The 25188-nt window shown below is 38.7% G+C and overlaps 1 protein-coding gene across 1 annotated transcript in view; it reads left to right on the plus strand.

The window, feature by feature from the left end:
- LOC124555415 (L-threonine ammonia-lyase) overlaps window positions 1-25188 on the plus strand; it is a 215688-nt gene that overhangs the window by 136561 nt on the left and 53939 nt on the right. Inside the window, exons 4-5 of the mRNA XM_047129316.1 lie at window positions 12593-12880; window positions 19806-19968. Coding sequence (XP_046985272.1) covers window positions 12593-12880; window positions 19806-19968 — 451 coding nt within the window. The remainder of the gene's footprint in view (window positions 1-12592; window positions 12881-19805; window positions 19969-25188) is intronic.

The raw sequence follows: 25188 nt of genomic DNA on the forward strand, positions 1-25188 counted from the left end.
CTTTCTTTGCTATCCCATTCACGTACTGAGAGAGTAAAAAATGACTAAATGCTTCTGTATGTATCCTCGCCTTTCTTATCTTATTCCCATGATATGAATGCGAGATATACATTGTTGGGAGCATAATAATCACATAGCCTTAGAAAAGAGGATATCTAATTTTACCTAAAATGGGTTCAAATGGCTCTGAGCACTATGGGACTCAACTGCTGAGGTTATTAGTCCCCTAGAACTTAGAACTAGTTAAACCTAACTAACCTAAGGACATCACAAACATCCACGCCCGAGGCAGGATTCGAACCCGCGACCGTAGCGGTCCTGCGGTTCCAGACTGCAGCGCCTGTAACCGCACGGCCACTTCGGCCGGCTAATTTTACCTAACAGAGATTCGTGAGAACTACGTCATCTTTCTTCCAAGGATTCCCATTTAAGTTGTGTGACCCCTTCTGTTCCACTTTCGTATGGGCTACACAGAGCTGTTACGTTTCTGAATTCCTTAGATGTCTGTTGTCTTGCCTATGTAATAAGAACTCAACTCGTTTGAACAATACTCTCCAACTGATCGCAATAACGGCTTGTATGTGGTTGCCTTTACAGATGTATTTAGTTTTCCCACAATCGTTCCAACAAATCTGTCTTCCATTCGCCTTCCCTAATACTGACAACGCGATTGCTCCATCTGATGTCGCTTCTTAGTATTACCCCTAACTGGTCATACGGTGTGACATGCTCAAAATGTCCACCACTAATCTCGTAATTAGATACTGTAGGCTTCTTTCTCGTTGCAGCAGGCATTATCTTAGATGTATCCACATTTAAAGAGAGCTGCTGTTCATTAAATCAAGCGAAATTTTGATCAAATTCTTCTCCGTTTTTTTTCAGTCGTCCGAACCAGGTTTTTAATCGGATATTCCCGAAGCCAGTCACATATTTGCGGAAATAGTATGCTCGTATCTTGCTTAGTTGCAGATGATGTGGTATTGTGTCGAAGGCGCTGGGAATTGTAGGAAGACCAAATCTACCTGTGCACCTACATCCATTGTTTTCAAAATTTTTGTGTGAATAAAGCAAGCTGTTTCAGACGAGTGATTTTTTGAATCAGTGTTTGTTCTTTGAGAGAAGCATCTTTACCTCCAGAAACTTCAAAATGTTTGAGACTGGAATATCATCTAATATCCTACATCAGACGGACGTCAGCGATAATTGGCCTGCAATTCGGACCATCCGATCTTTTATCTTTTTTGTAAACAGGAGTGACTAGCGCTCTCTTCGTCGCACACGATTAGCTTCCGCTGGTGATGCTCGATAATATGAACTAGGGAAGGAGCTGTTTCCGCGGTATATTCAATACAACATTCAACTGGAATTCCGCCAAGATCTGGCGCCTTGTTCGTTTTAAGTAGTCTACTGTTTTTCAGTGCTGAGGGCGCAAATATCGATACCTCTCATTTGTAAGTCTCTGCAACGGACGGTTGTCTGTTGTCTTCATTTTCGACACCAAACGGATCTACGAGAGACTGAATGGAAGGTTTAGATCCCCTCATTGATTTTACGTTTGAATATAGCTTCCTAGAAATTTCTGATAATCCTTTCGCTGGGAACTGGCCTTTCTTACTGATGCTCGAGTTGCTGATAACTTTCCTCTAAGTTTCCCTGTAGTCTATTGCAGAGAGAGTTTTGTTGTTTGTTTTCGCACCGTTCTACGAATGGTACTATTGAAACAGGATCGGTCTTTGAGGCCTTTTATTACATTATGTGGAACGAACTAATCAAGACCACGGTTTATAACGTGTTTCAGCTTTCACCAGAACTGTTCTCCGTTTACCAGATTGGAACTAAATGTTCTCAGTTCATTCTTTAAACAAGCTGATAATGAGTACCGTTTCGGGCAAACAAATACTCTACCAGCTCTCCTGATGACATTTTTGCCTTCGGTGACCATTGATACTGTAATGGCATCATGGTCACTAATCCCCCCATTGGTGATACTCTCGAGAAGATGAGGTCTGTTTGTAGCTATAGCCTATACGGGGTGTAGAACGTTGTTTGTGAAAGCTCTCGGACGAAGTTTTCAGTATCACTGCCCTAGACTGTTTGTCCTTACTGCCGATAACATAAGCGTAGTTTTCCCTGTTGATACTGAGCAGGTTGAAGTCACCACTAACTGCTATCTTACACTCGGGGTATTTACATGCTGTCGACTTTAGTCTACCACTGGATAACTCTAAGTCTAGTGGTCGGGAACTTAAGTCTAGCGGCCCTGGTTACTGTTGCTCACATTAATTTCCAGTCGGATTTATTGTGGACTACCCTACACGTAATGTTTTGCTCATCACTATAAACAAACTTTCTCTTGAAGAGTCCAATCTATCCTTCCGATATGTGTTGTCAAAAAATTCCATACTATCTATTTTGGGTTTCAACTAACTCTTAGTTCGTGTTATGTTGTGGGGTCGACAACATTCTGCGAGAGACATGAGTTCTGCACTTTACTGCAAATACTCTGGCTGTTAACAATCTATATTTTGAGATTCTCTCTCTCCATATTTGTAACTTCGTATGTTCCGTCTGTTGAAATAACTGGTCTATCTAATGCTTTTTTTATCTCAGAAATTCGTCAAAAAACCACGATTTTCACACATATTGCTGTTTCTGGTGTACAATGCACACCTGACCTATAAAAGGCAACTTTACTAGTTTCAGCTGTGTATCATAGATCATGAAATCTACAGCCGATGTCGTCACAGACGTGGTGTAGTGTCTGCGTCACATCCTCCACTCTCCTCCAGACCAGAGGGCGCTGATCAGTCCTCAGAACCATACGTCAGATTGATAGTTGTGCAGAGACCTCGCTAGTGTGGCTAGCTGCCGTCAACACTTCTGTCAGTCACCATAGAAAGTTAAGAATGGCCTCAGAATATAGGTGACAGACATTGTTGATGACAATGTGAGTGACGATCTGTAGCTGGCTGCAACTTGCGCTCTCAGTTGCTCCCTGGATGACCTCTTCCAACTGATAATAGTTCCCCCCAGAATACACACCAAGTGCATATTTGGTTCATATCTCTGAACCCCCCTCCCCCCCCCCCCCCCCCATCCTTGATGGTAAGCCCACCGGACAAAAAAATAGTCACCTCTGTGTGAACACACAGACGAATTGTTAAGCCATCACAGATGGCGCAGCGACTGAGTCACATGTTCGCTGGCACTCGCACTGCCTCTATGTGAGCATAAGGAAGTAGCGATCAATGAGACATTCATGTTTCAGGCAGACATAATTCATAAACATAGGTAAATGTAAGGACGTGAGAGAGTGTCAAAAAGGGGCAGTCGTGTTTGGCCATGCCAACACCATAAGGTGTGTAAAGTTGCTGGATTTGTTGGTGTTTCACAGTGGGCTGGTCTACGTTTCTAAAGCAGTGGTTTAACACACGTGGCCACGAAACACAACGTCAGAATTGTGATAGGAAAAAGATCCCGACTGAGAGGATCCGGAGACGCGTTTCAGAGCTTGTGAATCAAAATCGCTTCCAAATCTCATAGGAACTGCTGCTGCAGGCAATGAATGAAGGCCCATCCCCACCTGTGAGCGAGAGAACGTTGCGATGGAAACTACACACAATGAACTTCTGGAGAAATTCGCCTCGCAAGAGGCCATTGCTCACACAGAGACAAAAAGATGGTAACAGTTAAGTTAATCAGGCAGAAAGAATATGTGACTCGTTTTCTGAACACATCACCACCATGATACATCTTGATTTGCCTGCAAAATCACCTGCCTTGAACCCTACACAAAATTTGTAGGACATATTGGAACAACGGGTAAAACACTGACATCAGCATCCCCGCAATGGAATTCCATAATCAAATCCTCAGCAACTGGCTTAACTTGGATTCAATGCACGGTACCTGCAAACTTTTGTGCTCTTGTTCTAACTAAATCCAGATGGTTATCAAGTCCAGGGGCAGAACTGCATGGTACTAAATGATGCTTGTAATGATTTCTCTAGGGGTAACTGATTTTTTATCTGGTGAACTTATTTCCCTAAAAGGGGCTATCATACAACTACCACTACCATTAACAGCCTCTTTTTTCCTGTCTATGGATGCCCTGACCGCAACAGAGACTGCTGCATGAGTAGGAATGGCAAAGCCCACTGGCTTTCTCCTGTTATCAACAGGAGGCAATACCTTAAACGTTTTTAGTACAATTATTGGGCTAGCCCCTAGTCATTTTCTACATACAACCTTCCTCACAAAACAGCTCAAGATCTGGGCTCATCCAAGTGGATGGAGCGTTGATTAGATGGAAGGGGATAGGCGAAGGAATGTACCAAAGGTCCACAGTAACATTTGTTTGAAGTGATTTTGGGTAACCAAGCAAAATGCATATCAGGATCACTGGCTTGGAATTTTAGGTCTGCTCCTTCCAAATACTGTGCCATTTCTCATGACTCATTAATACACCACCCCTTCCTCTCTGGTTGATATAGTCACACAAGCTACTTTATAATCCAGAGGTAAGTGTCCTTCTCCATCTATGATGTGGGACCAGTGATTACTTTTGACTATGCATATGTCCAATTTTCATTAAACTAAAACAATTTCTATTTTGTGTGTTGATTGCTAGTTGCCTCATATGTGGCGAACACGTAATGGAAAACTTTGGCAGTTGCTGTGACTGATCTGCTCTGAATAATCTGCAGTCATTGTGAATTTGAGTATTTAACCAAAAACTGAAAATTCAGAAGCACAAAACATTTTCTAATATTTTATATGGCATTAATTTGATTTTTCCACTGACTAAGCAAGAAAATGGAAGACTACTTGAGAGACACAAACATTCAGTTGTAATGCTGCTGATAGCTCATTTGTGGCAGGACTAATGCATTTATTTCACTGCCAAATTTTTTTTGGCAAGTCTTTCATTAAAGATAGAAGCACATACCAATATTCATGAAAAAATATTACAGAATTACCCAGTGTGGTACCTGTAAGTGGCCTCTACAGGCAAAACAAAAAGGTTTCCAGGTAGACATAAAACAATATCAAGTTATATTAACAAACATAGAAGCATAGCTTCATGGAAAGTCCACTGATTTACTAATTGTCTGAATAAAGAACATAAAGTTATTCTGAAGTTATATGAACTCTCTCTCAAATTTGTGGCAAACCAACAAATCTAGAAGTTACTTGTCAAGTGTGGACCACCTTCACTTTTGAGTGGAATGAGCAAAAATTTGAAGTACTGTTGAACCATAAGTGAATGGCTCTCCATTAATCACAAATACTAAGTTTAATGGGCTGGCAGATACCAGATCCTTGTGCCTGAGTCCACAGAGACCAAGTCGTATAGACAAAGACTTTTTGCTGACTGATGGCTGCTTGTTGTCACAGTGAAGGCATATGGTGTGGATTAAAGCAGTGGCTAGAACTGGCTTTCTGAGGCTGTGCAGCGGCCTAAATTTTACGTGGGCAGATGGATATATCGTGCCTACTTGCTGGCACATGATTCCGCAAAATTGAGTAGTGCCATGTTTGCTGTACACCCTGGTCATGACAGAGGTAACTCCTGTGGGCAGAGGGAGCTCCACTTCTTACGGTGGTGGCTGTCAGAGTTCCCCATGGAATCAGCCTTGTGTTACTGCTGCCCTACAAGGATGCTGAGGCTCCAGAAGATGCTATCCTGCAAGCCAGCACATCGGCAACCCCTACAACTTGCATGTTATGCTTGTGGACTAAATGTCCTGATAAAACACAGCTTCCTAGAAACGCAGCTGCTCTAACTCTCTGCGTAACACGTAGTTGTGACCTGAGAAACTTTTCTTCCCAAAGATTGAGACCGGTTGCCTGCATGGTTGATGGGCCACTGAGGATTACATTGTCTGTTCAAATGCTTGAATGAGCAGAAGGCAGGCCAACCAAGATGGGTCATTGAGTTTCAGCAAGTTGTTCCTAAATCCCTCGTCGAGTGAATGCACAAGGATCATGTTTGTAACAAAAGCATCATCAGCATAGCATTGTCTACACTTCAGACTGGTGCAATGGAAACAACAGCCACAAGAAATACCCTGTAACTGCACTCTCCATTCTCAGTATGTTTTTGTGATAGCTAAAAAAAAAAATTGTGGCAGGTAGTGGCCACATGTACCTGGGAATCAGAATACTCTGCTAGTTTCATTTTAAGTTAATCATATGACACATTTTTGGGTCTTACCTCTCTGTTCGACTGTTGACACCTGAACAGGCTGGCAAAAAGGCCTGTTGCTGGATACCATCTGAAATTCCATGTGCAGTGAAATGCTGTTTCAGGTGTACGATATAATTGGCCCAAGATTCTATCTTCATATCAAAAGCAGAAAACAGTGGTAGTGCTGACTAGAACACTTTCACTATAGTCAGTCCATGCAAGTTTTCTGGATACCTCCAGTGGTATGGTGCAGCCAACCATCTTCTCCAATATCAGTGCTGCATTTTTTTCAATAATAAGAGAACTTGGGTGGCCACAACTGTGTTGACTGCAGCCATAGTGAAATGAAAGTTGAATATTAGGCCACCAGTGACATGATATGAAAACTCATGGAAAAGTCCAAAAATCACTGTCAACTCAGGGAAACATCAAATATACACAAATTTCATAATGAAAACCTCATTGCCAGTGACTAGTGCCCTTATGGGGGCTACACAAGCAAAACAAAATTACTAGGTGGACATAAAACAATATCAATGTTATTTTAACAAATATAAAAGTCTTGCTTCACAGAAAGTTCACTGATTGTACTAATTGTCTCAATGAAGATTGTAAAGACATTCTGAAGTTATACAAATTGCCTATTTAGTTTATGGCAAACTGACAAATCTAGACATTAACTTTCAGTGTAGACCACTATCACCATTGAGTAAAATTAGTACAAACAGATGGACTGCAAGTAGACAGCTGTCTGTTAATCACAAGTACTAAGGTCATTAAGTGATTAAATACCAAGTCCTAGCACCTGAGTCCACAGAGGACAAGTTGTAGAGGCAGAGGCCCATAGCTGACTGATAACTGCTCATTGTTGTGATGAAGGCATGTAGCATGGATTGAGGTGGTGGCTGGAACTGGCTTGCTGAAACCTTGCAGTGGCAGATGGATATGTTATAGCCTACTTCCTGGCATGTGGCACAGTGAAGGCAAGTAGTGCCATGTTCATCAAGCCTCCTGGTGGTACGCTGCTAATAGGTGAAGGTAGTGCCACATGTCATGAGAGTGACTGTCAGATTTGACCATGAAAACAACCTTACATTGTCCTCTGGGGTGTTGGTGAATGGCTATGGAAGTGGCCTGTAGGCATGCACATTTCCATTCTCCAGAATTTGCATGTTATGTTGGTGGACTAAATGTCCCAATGCAGAACCCAGTAACAAAAATATTTATCTCATCCCATAAATTTCCCATAGCATTAATATTGTGCAAAAAATTTTGAGAAGTGCATACAATAATTTGAAATTCTTTGGAATGTCATCAAAACAAGTATACAGAGGCCTTCTTGCATGAGCAAATGCATTGTCTTGCTTTAATAACTTATGTTTGAAGAGTACATGAACTACACAGAAAAGTGCAAATTATTCTCAAGTAACCTTTCATAGTACCTACAATCAGTTGCCTGTATAGAAAAAAGTAGTTAAATTAGCCAATACCAGTGACCTATATTTGGAGTTTCCATCAACTGACACTGTGTTTTTGTCAACCAGTGGGATCTGTAGCTTCTTGTGCTGTACCTGAAAGTAAAGAAGAAATACAACACTAATTGAGTTGTACAGTTCTAGGTGAGGAAATTGGTCACAAGCTGATTTAAAGAATCATTTTTATGTTATACATCTATATTCACATTCATATTCTCTAAACCACAGTGCAGCACATGGTAGAGGCTGAAGTGATTTCAAAAAATCCCAAGACTGTCAGTTACAGATGTAAACCCCACTCCTTACAGAAAAGTAAATTGTAATAACTTTCTACTGTTGTGTCAGGACATTAGCACAGGCTGTCTGCTTGTTAACCAGCCTACACATCCTGTGACAACAAATGAACCCCATTTTTCTTTCAGAGGCACCTTGAGAACATCTTGTATCAAATTTTAATGTCACAATGTCCTGACACATTTTATTGATTACTTCTCACAATTCTTGCCTTATGCTGGTGATCATAATCATGAAATAGCCATGGTAAAATACCACACTGTCTGTGCTGAAAGACAATCCCTTCAGTACAGTGTTGCTGTGATGCATGTGAAACTGTGGAGTAAAGTATTGTGAATGGCTGCTTGCCAGCTGAGATGGAATTTCAAATCTGTCATGTCCACCATTATGTGTCCTTCACGTCCCTTAAGGCCATGTCATTTTAGTAAAATATAGAAGGAAAGCTGAAAAATGGAAGGAATATATTAAGGGTCTGTATCAGGGAAACAAATTGAGAGCAATATTATAGAAAGAGTAGAGGAAATAGGTGAAGATGATGTGGGAGATTTGAGACTGCAAGAAGAATTTGACAGGCTGAAAACCTAAGTAGAAACAAAACCCTTGGAATAAATGACATTCCCTCACAATTATTGAGATCCTTGGAAGAGCCAGCTATGACAAAATTATTACACATGGTGTGCAAGATACATAAGACAGGCAAAATACCTACAGGCTTCAGGAAAAGTGTAATAACTCCAATTCCAAATAAGGCACATTTGAACACCACCTAACCATCAGTTCAATATGTCATGCTTGCATAATATTGACAGAGAAGAATGGAAAAACTGGTTGAAGATGATCTCAGGGAAGAACATTTCGGCTTCTGGAAGAATATAGGAACACACAAGCAATACTGACCCTATGTCTGATCCTAGAAGACAGACTGAAGAAAGGCAAACCTGTATTTATACAATGTGTAGATTCAGTAAAAGCTTTTGACAGGGTTGACAGGACTACACTCTTTGAAATTCTGATGGTAGCAGGATAAAATACAGGAAGAAAACTGTTATTTATGGCTTTTATAGAAACCAGACTGCAGTTAACAAGAGCTGAAAGATATTAAAGGGAAGCCACAATTGAGAAAGGAGAGAGACAGGGTTGTAACCTATCCCAAATGTTATTCAGTCTGTGCAATGAGCAAGCTGTGAAGGAAACCAATGAGGAGCTGAGAAAGTGGAATAAAACTTCATGGAGAAGAAATAAAAACTTTCCACTTTGCTGATGACATTGAAATTCTGTCAGAGACAGAAAAGGACTTACAAGAACAGTTGAATGGAATGAATGGTTTCTTGAAAACAGATTACAAGATGAACATCAACAAAAATTAAATTAGTAATGGAGTATTATTGATTTAAATAAGGAAATGCTGAGGGAATTAGATTAGGAAATGATCAACCAAATGTAGTAGATGACTTTTGCTATTTCGGTGGTAAAATAATTGATAATGGCCAGAGTACAGAGGATATAAATTGCAGAGTGACAACAGCAAAAAAAGCATTTCTGAAAAAGAGGAATTTGTCAACATCTAATATCAAATTAACTGGTAGGAAGTCTTTTCTGAAGCTGTTAACTAGGGTTGTAGCCTTTTAAGGAAGTGAAATGTGTTCAATAAGCAGTTCAGACAAGAAGAGAACAGAAATTTTTGGAATATGGTGCTTTAGAAGAATGCTGAAGATTAGATGGGTAGATAAAATAACAAATGAGAAGGTACTGAATTGAATTCAGGACAAAAGAAATTTCTGGCACAACTTGACTAAAAAAAATTGATAGAACACATCCTGATGCATCAAGGAATTGGTAAGGGAAGGAAGAGTGTGTGTGTGTGTGGGGGGGGGGGGGGGGGGGGGGAGGGGGGGGGGGCAGGGGAGGGACAGCGATCTAAAAGTTGTAGAGGAATACTAAAGCTTGAATACAGTAAGCAGGTGCAAATGGATGTAGGTTACTTTAGTTACACATAGATGAAGAGGCTCGCAAAGGATAGACTACCACGGGGAGCTGCATCAAACCAGTCTTCCAACTAAAGACCACAACAGCAACAGTAACAACGATAACAACAGTGTAAGAAGTGCAAGCAATTAATTTGTTACCATAACAGATTTCCTTGTTCAAAGAGTATTGAAATTTGCAGCAAACAGGTCTTATTTGTAATTGCACCAACACAAAGAGGAACAAACTTCACTGACTTTACTATTTAACTCTTTTTTTTCTAGAAAATAGGAGTCATTTGATTGTTGAGTTAGATCTGAAAGAATAACATCTTCAATATATCATTAGCATTCCAAGGTCTTGCTTAGATGCCCTCAGAAAAGCCAGCTGGGTCTTATCATCCATAGACAGGAAACGGATATTCATTGTATTTGCAGACCAAATTTGGAACTCTCTGGGAACTATTTTTGAAATGGGCCAGGTTGCATAGCTATGTACATGTTACAATTAGGTCTTGCTAAGTGTGTCTTTCCACTAGAGACCACATTGTATTTGTCTTTGCTCATTGATAATGTGGCACTTGTTTCCTTGACTTAACGCCCATTGTGATATGACTAGACCATCTTAATCTAAAGGCTGGAATAACAAGTCTGATTTCTCCTTGTGATGAGTTTATATTTAGTCCTGTGTGGTTTTGTACTTTGACTGTTTGTGTGTTGTGTTTCTAATATAGAAATGGAGTGCATCCAGTGTTTATCTGAATGTGGTGGACAACAAATTTAAAAGTCATAGTCATGCTGTCCTTTGTACCAGACTAATTGTAGCATGTGAACACAGTTCAAGCCTTGCTCACAGCTTCGTCTCATTGGGCAGTGTATGAGCAAGTGTTTGACCCTTCTAAGATCATACAGCAGAAAAATCGATATTATCACCTTCTTCCAGAATTTCCCTTAGAATATTTAAGTTGTTGCATTGATGGATTTTTGTATGAACTAGCAATAAATATGGTTCATTTTTGTACCTTCATATTTGTACTATATTTAACAACATATTTTAATGATACAAAAATGTAACTACATAAGTAGGGTTTGTCTTCTAGAATGAAATTTTCACTCTACAGTGGAGTGTGCACTGATATGAAACTTCCTGGCAGATTAAAACTGTGTGCCGGTCCCGAGTTCGAGTCTTGGTCCGCACACAGTTTTAATCTGCCAGGAAGTTTCAGGGTTTGTCTTGCTTGGCTTTACTCATACCCTGTTAGCATGTGAAATAACTTTCATTGACTTTTATAATCATTTAGTCTTATACTCTCAATTATTACTATTTAGCCGCAGTGTAAATGAATTAGGTCCTGTGACTCTGCCATGCTGCTAGTAAAATAGCTACACCGTGTGCCAAAACACCTGCTAGATGTGCTGTTGGCTGACAGGAGAATGGGAATTGGGCATTTTGGCATGCAATGTAACTGTTTTACTAATGACATGACAGAGTTGCAGAACCTAATCCATTTACTAAATTGGTGACCCTGGAGCACATCCCCAGAGTCACAGGATCTAATTAATTTACACTGTGGGTAAAACTACATCCTTGATTTTGTACTGATTTTAACTGATTAACAGTATTTACTAAATAAGTATTGTTCTGTGAAAGATGATGCTGTCTGCATAAGAAAATATGGAACATTGGAGTTCCTTTATTTTTTTCCCACCGATGAGGTCATTATGGAAAACAAATTGTGGCCTTATGTTTTGTGTTATTTTTCCAAAGGAACTATCTCAGCATTCACCTTAAGTTATTTACAGGAACCAGTGAAAGCCTACATCTGAAAGGCCACAAGGAGTTTTGAACTTCATTCCTCCTGAAAGTGAGGCCTCTACATTACCTTACTAGGTGCATGATTTGGAGATAATCATTGCTGTTATCCCTTATTTATTTATTTATAAATAAATATATATTTATTTATAAATTCATTTATAAATAAATATTTATTTATAAATAAATAAATAAATAAACTGCTGTCAGAAAACAGTACTAAAGAACTAAAGTTAAAACTGTAATTTTCCTAATATTGGAGCTCTTAACAGAGAGTTAAAAACAACTCATCTTATGTGGTTTCAGACCATCAACATTGGATTACCATTCTTACTGACTGTTTTTATGGATGACAATACTTAAATATGTTTGGCTATAAGTTGGTTTTAATGTGTTTCTCATGTTTTGCATATATTTTATTGTGTTCATAGCACAAAAAAATGCTAATGAACACCACATATTTCCATATTTACATATCTGATAGTGATGTATTTTGGAGCAATGTTTTTAAATTAAGTGAAATGTGCTTCTATTGAATGAACATGGTACACATTATTCAGCAAAAACCTTCCCAAGCTTGTAGCTTCTGCAGTTGGATACCTTTGTGTTGTTTGGTAATCTGTCAAATGAAAAGAAAATAACTTCAGCAATCTGATATGAACTAAAGGTTCAGCTTGACACTTATTTCCCAAAGTCTTTCCTGCTAAAGACAAGTTAGCTGTCTTATTGATTGTTAGTCACTTAGTATGACATATCAGTATATCAATGTTAAAATATGAACAAAAGAATATCTTCCAGTTTGAATGATGAAATTGTCAGTCTGGGGTATATTATGTAATGCCTATAATGTTTACAGCTTCAAGGAGAGAGGTGCAAGGTATGCGCTTCTGATGTTACCTGAGGATCAGAAGAAAAGAGGTGTTATTTCAGCATCCCTTGGGAACCATGCTCTGGCACTTTGTTATCATGGAAAGGATTTGAAGATTCCTGTGACTGTTGTTATGCCTTCTGTAGCACCATTAATGAAGATCCAAGCCTGTCAGCAGCATGGAGCTACTGTTATAATCCATGGTGAAGATATGGGTGAAGCCAAAAAGGCTGCAATGAGACTTGCGCATGAGAAAGACTTGACTTACATTAATGGGTAAGAAGTTTCATCCATAATGCACATCACAGCTACAAAACACTGCAGAGCTTTTACACATTGGATATGTTAACTTTTTAATCTTGTAATAATTCTTGTTTTTACACTACCTGATCAAATGTATCTGGACATCCCCTATGTAATGTGGAACTGACCACTAGATGTCGTGAGAAGTGTATCCACCAGTATAAAAGGAGATGGGAAGTATTGTGTTATCAGTAGGGCAGCTGAACTAGCAGAATTGCTCAATCAGAAGCGCTCACAAGGGAACCTCCCCATCGCATCCCCTTCAGATTTAGTTATAAGTTGGCACAGTGGATGGGCCTTGAAAAACTGAACACAGATCAATCGAGAAAACAGGAAGAAGTTGTGTGGAACTATGAAAAAATAAGCAAAGTATATAAACTGAGTAGTCCATGTGCATGACAGGCAACATAAAGGATAATTGGAGGTTAGGAGCGCCGTGGTCCCGTGGTTAGCGTGAGCAGCTGCGGAAGGAGAGGTACTTGGTTCAAATCTTCCCTCGAGTGAAAATTTTACTTCATTTATTTTCGCAAAGTTATGATCTGTCCATTCGTTCATTGACGTCTATGTTCACTGTAATAAGTTTAGTGTCTGTGCTTTGCGACCGCTCTGCAAAAGCGTGCGACTGTGCGATTAGTACACGAAAGAACGTGCCTCTCCAATGGGAATCGAAAACTTTTGATTGCAAGTTCATATGTCAACCGATTCCTCCACAGGAAAGCACGTCTGATACGTTCTATACGACACTGGTGACGGCATGTGCGTCACATGACAGGAATATGTTGTCGTCCTACCTAACTCGTGCACCTGGCGAATGGGTAAAAAGATTCTTCTACCTTGCCCAATTTAGGTTTTCTTGTGGATGTGATAATCACTCCCAAAAAGTGATGAAAACATAAGAAATTGTCACATAAACTGAAAATGAAGAATTAAACTTTTCACTCGAGGGAAGACTTGAACCAAGGACCTCTCGTTCTGCAGCTGCTCACGCTAACCATGGGACCACGGCGCTCCTTCGCTCACGCTGTCCTTGATGTTGCCTATCTTAAACATGGACTACTCATTTTGTATATTTTGCTTATTTTTTCATAGTTCCACATAACTTCTTCCTGTTTTCTCAATTGATCTGTGTTCAGTTTTTCAAGGCCCATCCACTGTGCCAACTTATAACTAAATCTGAGGGGGGTGCAATGGGGAGGTTCCCTTGTCAGTAACTCAGAACATGGACTAGTCATTGGATGTCATCTGAGTAACAAATCAGTCAGGGACATTTCAATACTTCTAAAGCTGCCCAAGTTGATTATTGTTCATGTAATTCTGAAGTGTAAATGCGAAGAAACAGCCATAGCTAAATCAAGATAAGGCAGATCTCATGTAATGGCAGACAGGGACCATCTAGAATTGACGAGTGTGGTTGTAAAAATGGCATGAAAGCAGCAGAAAGAACCACCCAAGTGTTAGGGTATGGCAAATGCCTGGAGGGCATTATCTGCTATCATGTGCAGTGCCAATGGTGAAGTATGGTGGATGTTGAATTATGGTATGGGGGTGTTTTTTGTAGTTAGGGTGTAGTCCCCTCATTTTGAATAAGGAAAACACTAAGTTCAGATGGATAAGACTACATTTTACAGTATTGTGTATTATGTACAGTAGAGGAACAGTTCAGAGACAGAGATTGTCTCTACCAGCATGACAATGCACCCTGACATAAAACAGCATCTGTAAGGCAATGATTTATTGACAATAACATTTGTGAAATAGATTGACCTGCCCAGAGTGCTGACCTGAACCCAATGAAATACCTTTAAAATGAGTTATTAAGTCTACTTCACTCCAGACCCCAGTCTCCAATATCACATCCCTCTGTGGTTTGGTTCCTGATGAAGAATGGGCTGCCATTCCTCCACAGACATGCAGATACTTCATTGAAAGTGTCCACAGCAGAGTTCAAGCCATCATAAAGGCAAAGGGTGGACACACCCCATACTAATGTCCACTAATAGGTATCCAGCTACTTTTGATCAGATAATGTACACACTGCATTATATATTTTTAATGTATTAAGAAATGTACTGCAGGAAAGACAGGGACTAGAACTATTTTTATTTTATTGATCTGATATCTCACTTAAATGTTTTTGTGTTGTCAAATAATATATAAATAATGTTTATGTAATTTAGCATATATTATATACAGTGTGAGCTATACCTATTTGCATAGCAGGTTGTTAAACACATAGTAGTTTTTTCTTGTTAGTTCGCTTTCATAGCAGATGTTCACTCGAAACAAGGTTGCTGCATTTTTTTGGCAACTAACAAATGTATTGTAGGGTGACTGAGGTTGCATTTCTTATTCCATGTTTTCATTTTGTTTTGCTAATATTACAGCAAGTGTTGCTATAAATTCACATCTTCTTTTGTGTTAATAAATTGTTAGTGACTATGCCTCTCATTTACAAAAGCTTAGATGTACATGAAAACAGTTCTATGAAAAAGACTAACATTGCTCATTTATAAAAAGAATAAAAAGCCTCCCAACATGATTGATTATGTGATACATCATCATATGTGTTTTGTTGTTGTTGTTGTGGTCTTCAGTCCTGAGACTGATTTGATGCAGCTCTCCATGCTACTCTATCCTGTGCAAGCCTCTTCATCTCCCAGTATCTACTGCAACCTACATCCTTCTGAATTTGCTCAGTGTATTCATCTCTTGGTCTCCCCCTACGATTTTTACCCTCCACACTGCCCTGTAATACTAAACTGGTGATCCCTTGATGCCTCAGGACATGTCCTTCCAACCGATCCATTCTTCTAGTCAAGCTGTGCCACAAACTTCTCTTCTCCCCAATCCTATTCAACACTTCCTCATTAGTTATGTGATCTACCCATCTAATCTTCAGCATTCTTCTGTAGCACCACATTTCAAAAGATTCTATTGTCTTCTTGTCCAAAATATTTATCGTCCATGTTTCACTTCCATACATGGCTACACTCCATACAAATACTTTCAGAAACGACTTCCTGACATTTAAATCTATACTCGATGTTAACAAATTTCTCTTCTTCAGAAATGCTTTCCTTTCCATTGCCAGTCTACATTTTATATCCTCTCTACTTCGACCATCATCAGTTATTTTGCTCCCCAAATAGCAAAACTCCTTTACTACTTTAAGCGTCTCATTTCCTAATCTAATTCCCTCAGCATCACCTGACTTAATTCGACTACATTCCATTATCCTCGTTTTGCTTTTGTTGATGTTCATTTTATAACCTCCTTTCAAGACACTATCCATTCCGTTCAACTGCTCTTCCATGTCCTTTGCTGTCTCTGACAGAATTACAATGATGCCCCTTATAATCATTTACACAACATTTTCCATTGGAAAAACCCAATGTATATTTTAAATGACTGTGCATTCTACTGCGGATATTTTATAATGATTATTTTTTATCAAAATTGAGCCTGCAATTTTGAGTCCAGTCAATTAAAATGGTGTTGCAGTTTTAGTGTTTGAAACAGGCTATCTAGCACTGTTGAATTCAGTTCAGTGATTGGCAGTGAAGTTGCTATGTTAGTTCTATTTTTTAATAATTAATGGATAAATACACTGTATTATGGCTCATCTTATCTGTTAACAAATGCACTGCAGGAATGATATACATTCATATATTAGGGATTATACTCCTTTTTATTTCATTAACCCAACATCTTGTTTAGATACTTTAGTGGTGTTGAAGAATTATACCAATAATATTTATGTGATTTACAAAGTGAATTAAAATTTTATGTATACTGTATCAATCAAGAATCAAGAATTTTATTCACTGTAGATCATTTTACAATGATATTGGCTTCATCAAACAAGATGTACTAGTACATACAGAATAATAAAATAAACTTCTGTCAATACATTATAGAATACATTTGAAGCATGGCAGTGTACCAAATTACAAAGGATAGCTTTTAAAAGTTAACGCAACAAGCCCTCTTATAATCTAATATAATATGGTATTTTATTGTTTATAGTATAAACTTTGTAATTACACACGATTAACCACAGCACAAAATAATATGTTTAACTACAGACAACTTTTAAATGCTTATATTCTCCTCAGGCATCTCAAAGAATTCTTTAATGTCATAGAATGGATGATCCGACAGCCAGCTGTACCACTTAATTTTAAAAGAATTTGCATCCATAGACTGAACATGAACTGGCAGTTTATTCAACATTTTGAGTGGGTTAACTTTGTGGGAATTTCCTGTTCTCGCTAGCCATTCTTGACGACTCTTCAAAGTGATTTAACAAATGAGCTACTGTACTGTAATAACTGAATAAGGAACTCAATTTTACTGGCAATTTTGCAATCTTCTTAATACTTGTAAATGAAGAAAACAAGGGAAAAAACATTTCAGGTAGAAAGAAGGTTAGAGCTTAACACCCTGTTGACTGTATTAGGGGTGACACACGTACTCAGTTGGACAAAGATAATGTGGAAAGTTGCCCACAGTCTTTACCTACAAAATAACATCACAGCACTTGCCTTTAGTGATTTAGAAACTGTAGGAAACCTACAGGAGATTGACAGAATGAAGATTTAAAGTTTCTGTACGTTCAGAAGAAAAATGAAACATTGGTAGGTGACCTTAGGTATTCTTTAATAAGTGCGGCACAAGCCACATCACACCAGACCTATAGATATTTCACTCATGTCTACTTATTGTGAGCCATTAAAAATTTTCTTGCCTGATGGGCTCCAGTCCACTTGTCATATTGCAGGTACTACCAGTTACAAGGGAAACAAGTAATGCATTTACTTCAAAGTGTCACCCAGTATAAGTATGGCATGCAGCCCTACAAGGGACAAAATCCAAGAGATCTTTCTTGTATGCTGCAGAATATTTTTAGACCAATCTGATAACTTAAGGACAGCTTTATCTGGAAGTCTTACAGTATGCTACAGGGAACCTAAGACCACATGAAGCTGCACAACAAGTTGTATTCTGTAGGCATAAGAAGCAAGAATAACATGAAAAACTGGAGACTCACCCATGAATTGACTCCATTCATGTGAGCAGTAATAGACAATGGACTGTCTTCCCAGTTATTATGACTATTCCCTTAAGTCAACAATGGCAGTTTTGATGAAGACATCACCCTCAGTTAGTCCAAGTACTGGTTAGCACATTTATAATAGCCACAAAATACATTTTTAATATTCACTACTAATGATGTCTATGCAACATGATGCATTGACATAACTGTATGAACATGTACAATGAAGAGCCAAAGAAACTAGTACACCTGCCTAATATCATGTAGGGTCCCCATGAGCATGCAGATGTGCCACAACATGACATGGCAAAAATGGCTCTGAACACTATGGGACTTAACTTCTGAGGTCATCAGTCGCCTAGAACTTATAACTAATTAAACCTAACTAACCTAAGGACATCACACACATCCACGCCTGAGGCAGGATTCGAACCTGCGACCGTAGCTGTCGCTCGGCTCCAGACTGTATGAGGTGGCATGGCTTGACTAATGTCTGAAATAGTGCTGCAGGGAACTGACACTATGAATCCTACAAGGCTGTCCCATAAATCCACGAGAGTACAAGGGGGTGGAGATTTCTTCTAAGCAGCACGTTGCAAGGCATCCCAGATATACTCAATAATGTTCATGCCTGGGCAGTTTGGTGGCCAACAGAAGTGTTTAAACTCAAAAGAGTGTTCCTGGAACCACTCAGTAGCAATCATGGAAATGGGGGATGTCGCAGAGTTTACTGAAATTGCGAAAGTCCATTGGAATGCACAATGGACATGAATGGATGCAGGTCGTCAGACAGAATGCTTACATTCATGTGAACTGTCAGAGTTGTATCTAGACGTATCAGGGGTCCCATATCACTCCAACTACACAAAACTTATCGGACCAGACAACATGTTTCCAGTCATAAACAGTCCAATGTCTGTGTTGATGGTCCCAGACAAGGCACAAAGCTTTGTGTCATGCAGTTATCAAGGGAACAGGAGTGGGCCTTCGGCTCCGTAAACCTGTATTGATGATGTTTCATTGAATAGTTCAGACACGGACACTTTCTGATGGCCCAGCACTGAAATCCATAGCAAAATGTGGAAGGGTTGCACATCTGTCCCATTGAACAATTCTCATCATTCATCATTGGCCCTGTTCTTGCAGGATCTTTTTCTGGTTGCAACAATGTCATAGATTTGATGTTTTACCAGTTTCTTTGATGATTTAGTGTATGTTATGTATGAAAAGTTTGACATATTTGATAATTGATTACATCTGACACCAAGAAATGAATAAAAATTAAATTATGTAAAATATGTTTCTAATAAAGAATTGATTTCATACCATATTAAGATGAAATTAGAGGTCAATGAGACATCCTACAATAAACATTTAATTCAGAATGAGTACATAAGCACTTTCACCTGTGATGGATAAACTGTGATAAGCAAATTTTATTCACATTCAGAACCAATCAATCATCAGCAGTTAATATTTCTGGAAAATATCAAAAGTTTGTTGATATCTTCAGCAACTGTCAAAACTTGTAATATTTACTGATGATATAAGAAATTGAGGGAAAGAGTGGGGATAGGGCATATAGGTGGGGGTTGAAATGGAGGGAAGTTGCAACTGAACATAAATCACTGGGAATGAGAACCATAAATGCTAACAGTTTTAGACAACTAAGCAAAGATGCAAAAAAGCTATTTGTGATGTCACAATGAACCAAATTTAACAGTGTAAATATATACAAATAATTATGGTTTAAAACATTTTAAAAGATTGAGATAGTAAAAGGAGGATTATAAAACATCATAGTTAAGTAATATGACTTGTAATTACTTATTTTTGTTCCAGCTATGATCATCCACACATAATTGCTGGACAAGGAACTGTAGGATTAGAAATCGTGGAGCAAGTATCAAAGATCGATGCTGTTGTTGTACCTGTTGGAGGAGGAGGACTAATAGCAGGAGTTGCTCTTGCAGTCAAGTCAATGTTTCCTGATATTAAAATCATTGTGAGTACAAAATTATGGACTATAGCAAAGTTCTGAGGAAGATGCTCTTTATGTTGCATTAAAAATTATCTGGTACTGGTATTCAAATAATTAAGAAACATGAATCATGATATAGGTTCTACTAAAGAGTAGGCTTTAGTATGGAGATGTATTGACAATATGCGGTTTACTTATTAATAATTTTACAAATGTATTTCATTTACTTTTTTCATTGATTAAAGCAGGAGAGAGAGAGAGAGAGAGAGAGAGAGAGAGAGAGAGAGAGAGAGAGAGAGAGAGAGAGACAGAGAGGGGGGAGGGGGGCTAAAAATTGTTCATGACTGCTTGCTGCCTCTTCCAGAAAAAGAGTTAGGTTGGAAGCAATAGAAACATTGTAAGACAACAGTGAAAGTGTAGCTCATTCACTGGCTTGGAAAAATTAAAAGTGAAGAGCTTGCTTGATAATGTAGGTACCATGCTTAGACATAGCCCACTGCAACATCAGCATCTTCCTTTCCAACAATAAGTAGTCATGCTTAAATTTAGTTGTTTGTGCTGATTTTTGTAGAGTTCTCATATTGTTCACACACTGGATGACATGCATAAAATTGAGAATGAAACAGTTTCAAGTCATTTGGTGAAAGACTTAAACAGGCAATTAGGGGCTTATGTAAATACTTAACTTGTTTTTATAATACACAAATGTAAGATTCACATGGGTAGCAGAGTGCATTACAGAGTCCACTTCCAGGACCCAGGAAGGCCCATTGGTCCCAGGTCAAATCTGCCTCAGGGATTACTGAAGGGAGCTGGTGTGTTGGATAGCCTGGGTGTGGTTTATAGTTGGTTTTTCACATCGACTTAGCTAAATACTGGGCTGATTCCCATGTCCCACCTCATACACACGATGAGCAGACCCTTTGAAAAATGATTTTGCATTTGACCATGCAGTTACACTAGTTGCAAACAAAGGATCCACAGATTTTTCCTGTGGGTTGGGGGGACTGCTGCTAGTAGCTTTAAAATTCCTTCGGGAGTGACAACCCACTGCAGTCTTTTTCCTTTTCCTTATCTTTATCTAGTATCTTTATGGGATAAGCAAGACAATTGTTGGATTTTGCAATGTTAGTGGTAAAGAATGGGTGGATGCCCTTCCTATCATCTCCCCCCCCCCCCCCCCTCCAGCCCCACGGACCCCCATCCCCACCAGAATGGTATTTGTGTGCACCATCTGACCATGTGTAGTGTTATTCCACATGAAAGTGTGTGAATATTTTCTAAAATTATATGAATCATGTAACTAAGGTATAAGGTGTGTACCAGCATAGTATTCAACTAGTGGGATGTGTGGAAACCACCTAGAAGCCTCATCCAGGCTCATGGGTACACAGGCCATCATCATTTATCCACTGGGCAGGATTCAGTTTGGGGCCAGCTTGCCTCTCCAAATCCTGTAAATGGTGTGCTAATGCATGTGACTAAAAGGACAGCATGATGACCCAATCATAATAATAGCCTGTATACTGGTATGGTTAGTTCTCTGCAAAATTGGAGAAGTACCATATCAGTCCTGACCCAGAAAAAGGGCACTGGATGGGAAGGATGAAAGGAATATTATCAGTGTCATCTCCTGATAATCCTTTACTTTCTCAATGTGATGCACTTAAAATACCATTTATTCTTCATGTATAGACAAGGATAGAAGCATATTTTTCATACCTACACTCCCTGATACCTTAGGAGATAATTTTATGTGATGTCATTAACAAATTGTTGTAAAAAATGATCAAAAAATTTGACCAAAAGTCACTGATCACAGCACTGAACATAGTCTGCCCCACATTGCATTGTATTGAAGTACAGTGTGAGATAATGTAGGCTTTATAAGAAGTTCATCAGTTTTGTCTTTTTTGCTTTCAACCAATTTTTTAGTGTTTTGGGAGCAGTCCTGTGATAGAACTCTGAAAAATAAGTCTTCAGACACTGTGCACATTGACCTAGTTGCTGAGAGTGTCTCGATTGGCATACCTTAACCACAGTTCTGTGCTTTTAATGATAACCATTGTGCAGCTGTTTTTGTTTTCTTAACAAGCTTCCTAATTATATTTATATACCATGGAAGACATTTGCCATTTTTACCTTTTCTATTTTCAAAAAAATATTTATACAGCTTTATCAGCTAACTGCTTGGAATTGAGACACAATTCGACATTTATGTCTACATCTACATTTATATAGATACTCTGCAAGCCACCATAAGGTGTATGGTGGAGGGTACCCTGCATTTTTCATTTCCCCTCCTGTTCCAGTGGCAAATGGAAAGAGGGAAAAACAACTGTCTGTACATCTCCGTATGAGCCCTAATTTCTCGTATCTTATCTTCATGGTCCTTAAGCATGATGTATGTTGGTGGCAGCAGAATCATTTGGCAGTCAGCTTCAAATGCCGGTTATCTAATTTTTTGCAATAGTGCTTCCTGAAAAGAACACTGCCTTCCCTCCAGAGATTCCCATTTGAGTTCCCCGAAACATCTCCATAACACTTACATTTTGTTTGAGCCTACTGGTAACAAATCTAGCAGCCCTCCTCTGAATTGATTTGATGCATTCTTTCAATCTGATCTGGTATGGATCCCTGTCACTTGAGTAATATTCAAGAATAGGTTACACTTGCATCCTATATGTGGTCTCCTTTACAGGTGAACCACTCTTTCCAAAAATTCTCCCTATAAACTGAAGTTGACCATTTGCCTTCCTGACCAAAGCTTTTAGTTGCTTGTTCCACCTCATATTGCTTTGCGATGTTATGTCCAGATATTTAAATGATTTGACTATGTCAAGCTGGACACTAGTAATACTGTATCCAAACACTACAGATTTGTTCTTCCTACTCATCTGCATTAACTATCATTTCTTTTTCCACATTTAGGGCTAGCTGCCATTCATCTCACCAACTGGAAATTTTGTCTAAGTTGTCTTGTATCTTCCTACAGTCACTCAACTTTGACACCTTACTGTAACCATGGCATCATCAGCAAACAACGTCTGACTGCTGCCACCTGACTGCCAAATCATTTATGTATATAGAGGACAACAGTGGTGCTATCACACTTCCCTGGGGTGCGCATGACAATACCCTTGTCTGTGATGAACACTTGCCATTGAGGACAACATATTGAGTTCTGTTGTTTAAGAAGTCTTCAAGCCACTCACATATCTGTGAGCTTACTCCATATGCTTGTACCTTCATTAACAGCTTGCAATGGGGCACTGTGTCAAATGCTTTCTGGAATCTAGAAATATGAAATCTGCCTGTTGCCCTTCATCCATAGTTCTCAGTATATTATATGAGAAAAGGGCAAACTGAGTTTTGCACGAGCGATGCTTTCTAAAACCATGCTGATTCATGGCCATAAGCTTCTTAGCCTCAAGAAAGTTTATTATATTCAAACAGAGAATCTGTTAAAGGATTCTGCAGCAAACACAAGTTAGGGATATTGATTGGTAATTTTTCAGATCAATTCTTTCACCTTTCTTTATATTAGAGTCACCTGCACTTTTTTCCTATCACTTGGGACTTTGTGGTATGTGAGAGATTCACAATAAATGCTAGCTATGTAAGGGCCCAATGCTGAGAGTGCTCTTTGTAGTATCAAACTGGGATTCTATCAGGACCTGGTGATTTATTTGTTTTCAAATCTTTAAGTTGCTTCTCTGCACCAGGTATGCTTATTTCTATGTCATCCATACATGAGTCTGTCCAATGGTCAAATGGCAGTATGTTTGTATGGTTCTCTTGCATTAACAGTTTCTTGAATGTGAAGTTTAAAACTTCAACTTTTGTTTTTCTGCCTTCAATTGCCACACCAGGCTGGTAAACAAGGGACTGAATGGAAGCCTTAGACCCACTTAGCGATTTTATATATGACCAGAATTTTCTCGAGTTCTCTGCCAGATCTGCTAAGGTGTGATGGTGGTAGTTGTTCTATGACTTTCACATAATTCTTTTCACAGACACATGAATCTCTACTAACCTTTGCTTGTTGTTGTTTGTTTGTCCCCTTTTTAACCTAGAGTGCAACAGCCTCTGCTTCCTCAGCATCTTACAAAATTTGTTATTAATCCATGGTGGTTGTTTTTCATCCTTTATCCACTTACTAGATGCATAACTCTTCAGACCACAATTTACAATCTGCTTAAACTTTGCCCATATTTCCACTGCATAGTATTGTGTGATTCATTCCACTGTAGCCTGTTTTCCTTGATGAGCAAATAATAAGTACATGGGATATGAAAAGTTGAAACTATGTGCATAGCTGGGGCATGAGCCGAAACATAACAACTGAGTCACTTGAGATCACCTCATGGGCTGTCTCAAAGCCTAAGTTTCCACTGACTCTTCTACTCTCTCTCCAAATTCTGCAGAGGCTTTCCTGTGTTGTTACAAGGTTAACAGTTCTAGCAAATGTGTAGGGTTGAAACTTTGGTCTCTCTAGTGCCTCAAGGTTATTGCTGAGATTAAATTCTTTTACTTGTTGCAGAATACACATTTTAGTCACTAAAAGAAATTCATCTTAGAAATAATTAGTAACTAAGCCATTATTTTTATTTTATTATCTAGCTTAACATTACATATATTTTTTGAGGAATTTTGTGACTGTTATAATGCTCCCATTGTTCTCCATACATTGCTCACTGTTCCTGCAGCGAAAACAATTTAAATTTACTTGACTGCAACCTGTACTTTGATTCAATGTACTATGTAAAACCATTTGGTTTATTAATGACAACCTTAAAATTTCTGTGAATCCCTATGGGTCTTATCTACATCTGATTAGTCCCTTAGGTTACAAATATTATTCCCTAGATCAGAGATACAGTTCATAATCACTTTATATTAAGTTGGTGAGTTTCATACTTCACAGAGATTACTCAGCGTCATCCATGAAGAATTAGCATAAGAAGACAAAAGGAAAATAACAGTGTGTAATGATGGATCAACTTATGCCTTAGAATGAAGAGAAAAAAATTACTATTAGTCAATAGTTAATTTGTTCAAAATTCAACCAACAGTGTAACACAAAAATCACATGTGAACGTCTTCATTTAGTTCTCAGTGGTCTAATTAAAGTTTGTACTAATTACATACTGTTCAACTGGCTTAAAATAAACCTCCGATTAAAAATAAAACTCAACCATTTCACCAGATGTATCAATTGAAATGCAGAATATTTGGACATCA

This window comes from Schistocerca americana, chromosome X (genome assembly GCF_021461395.2).
Source record: "Schistocerca americana isolate TAMUIC-IGC-003095 chromosome X, iqSchAmer2.1, whole genome shotgun sequence".
Lineage (NCBI taxonomy): Eukaryota > Metazoa > Arthropoda > Insecta > Orthoptera > Acrididae > Schistocerca > Schistocerca americana.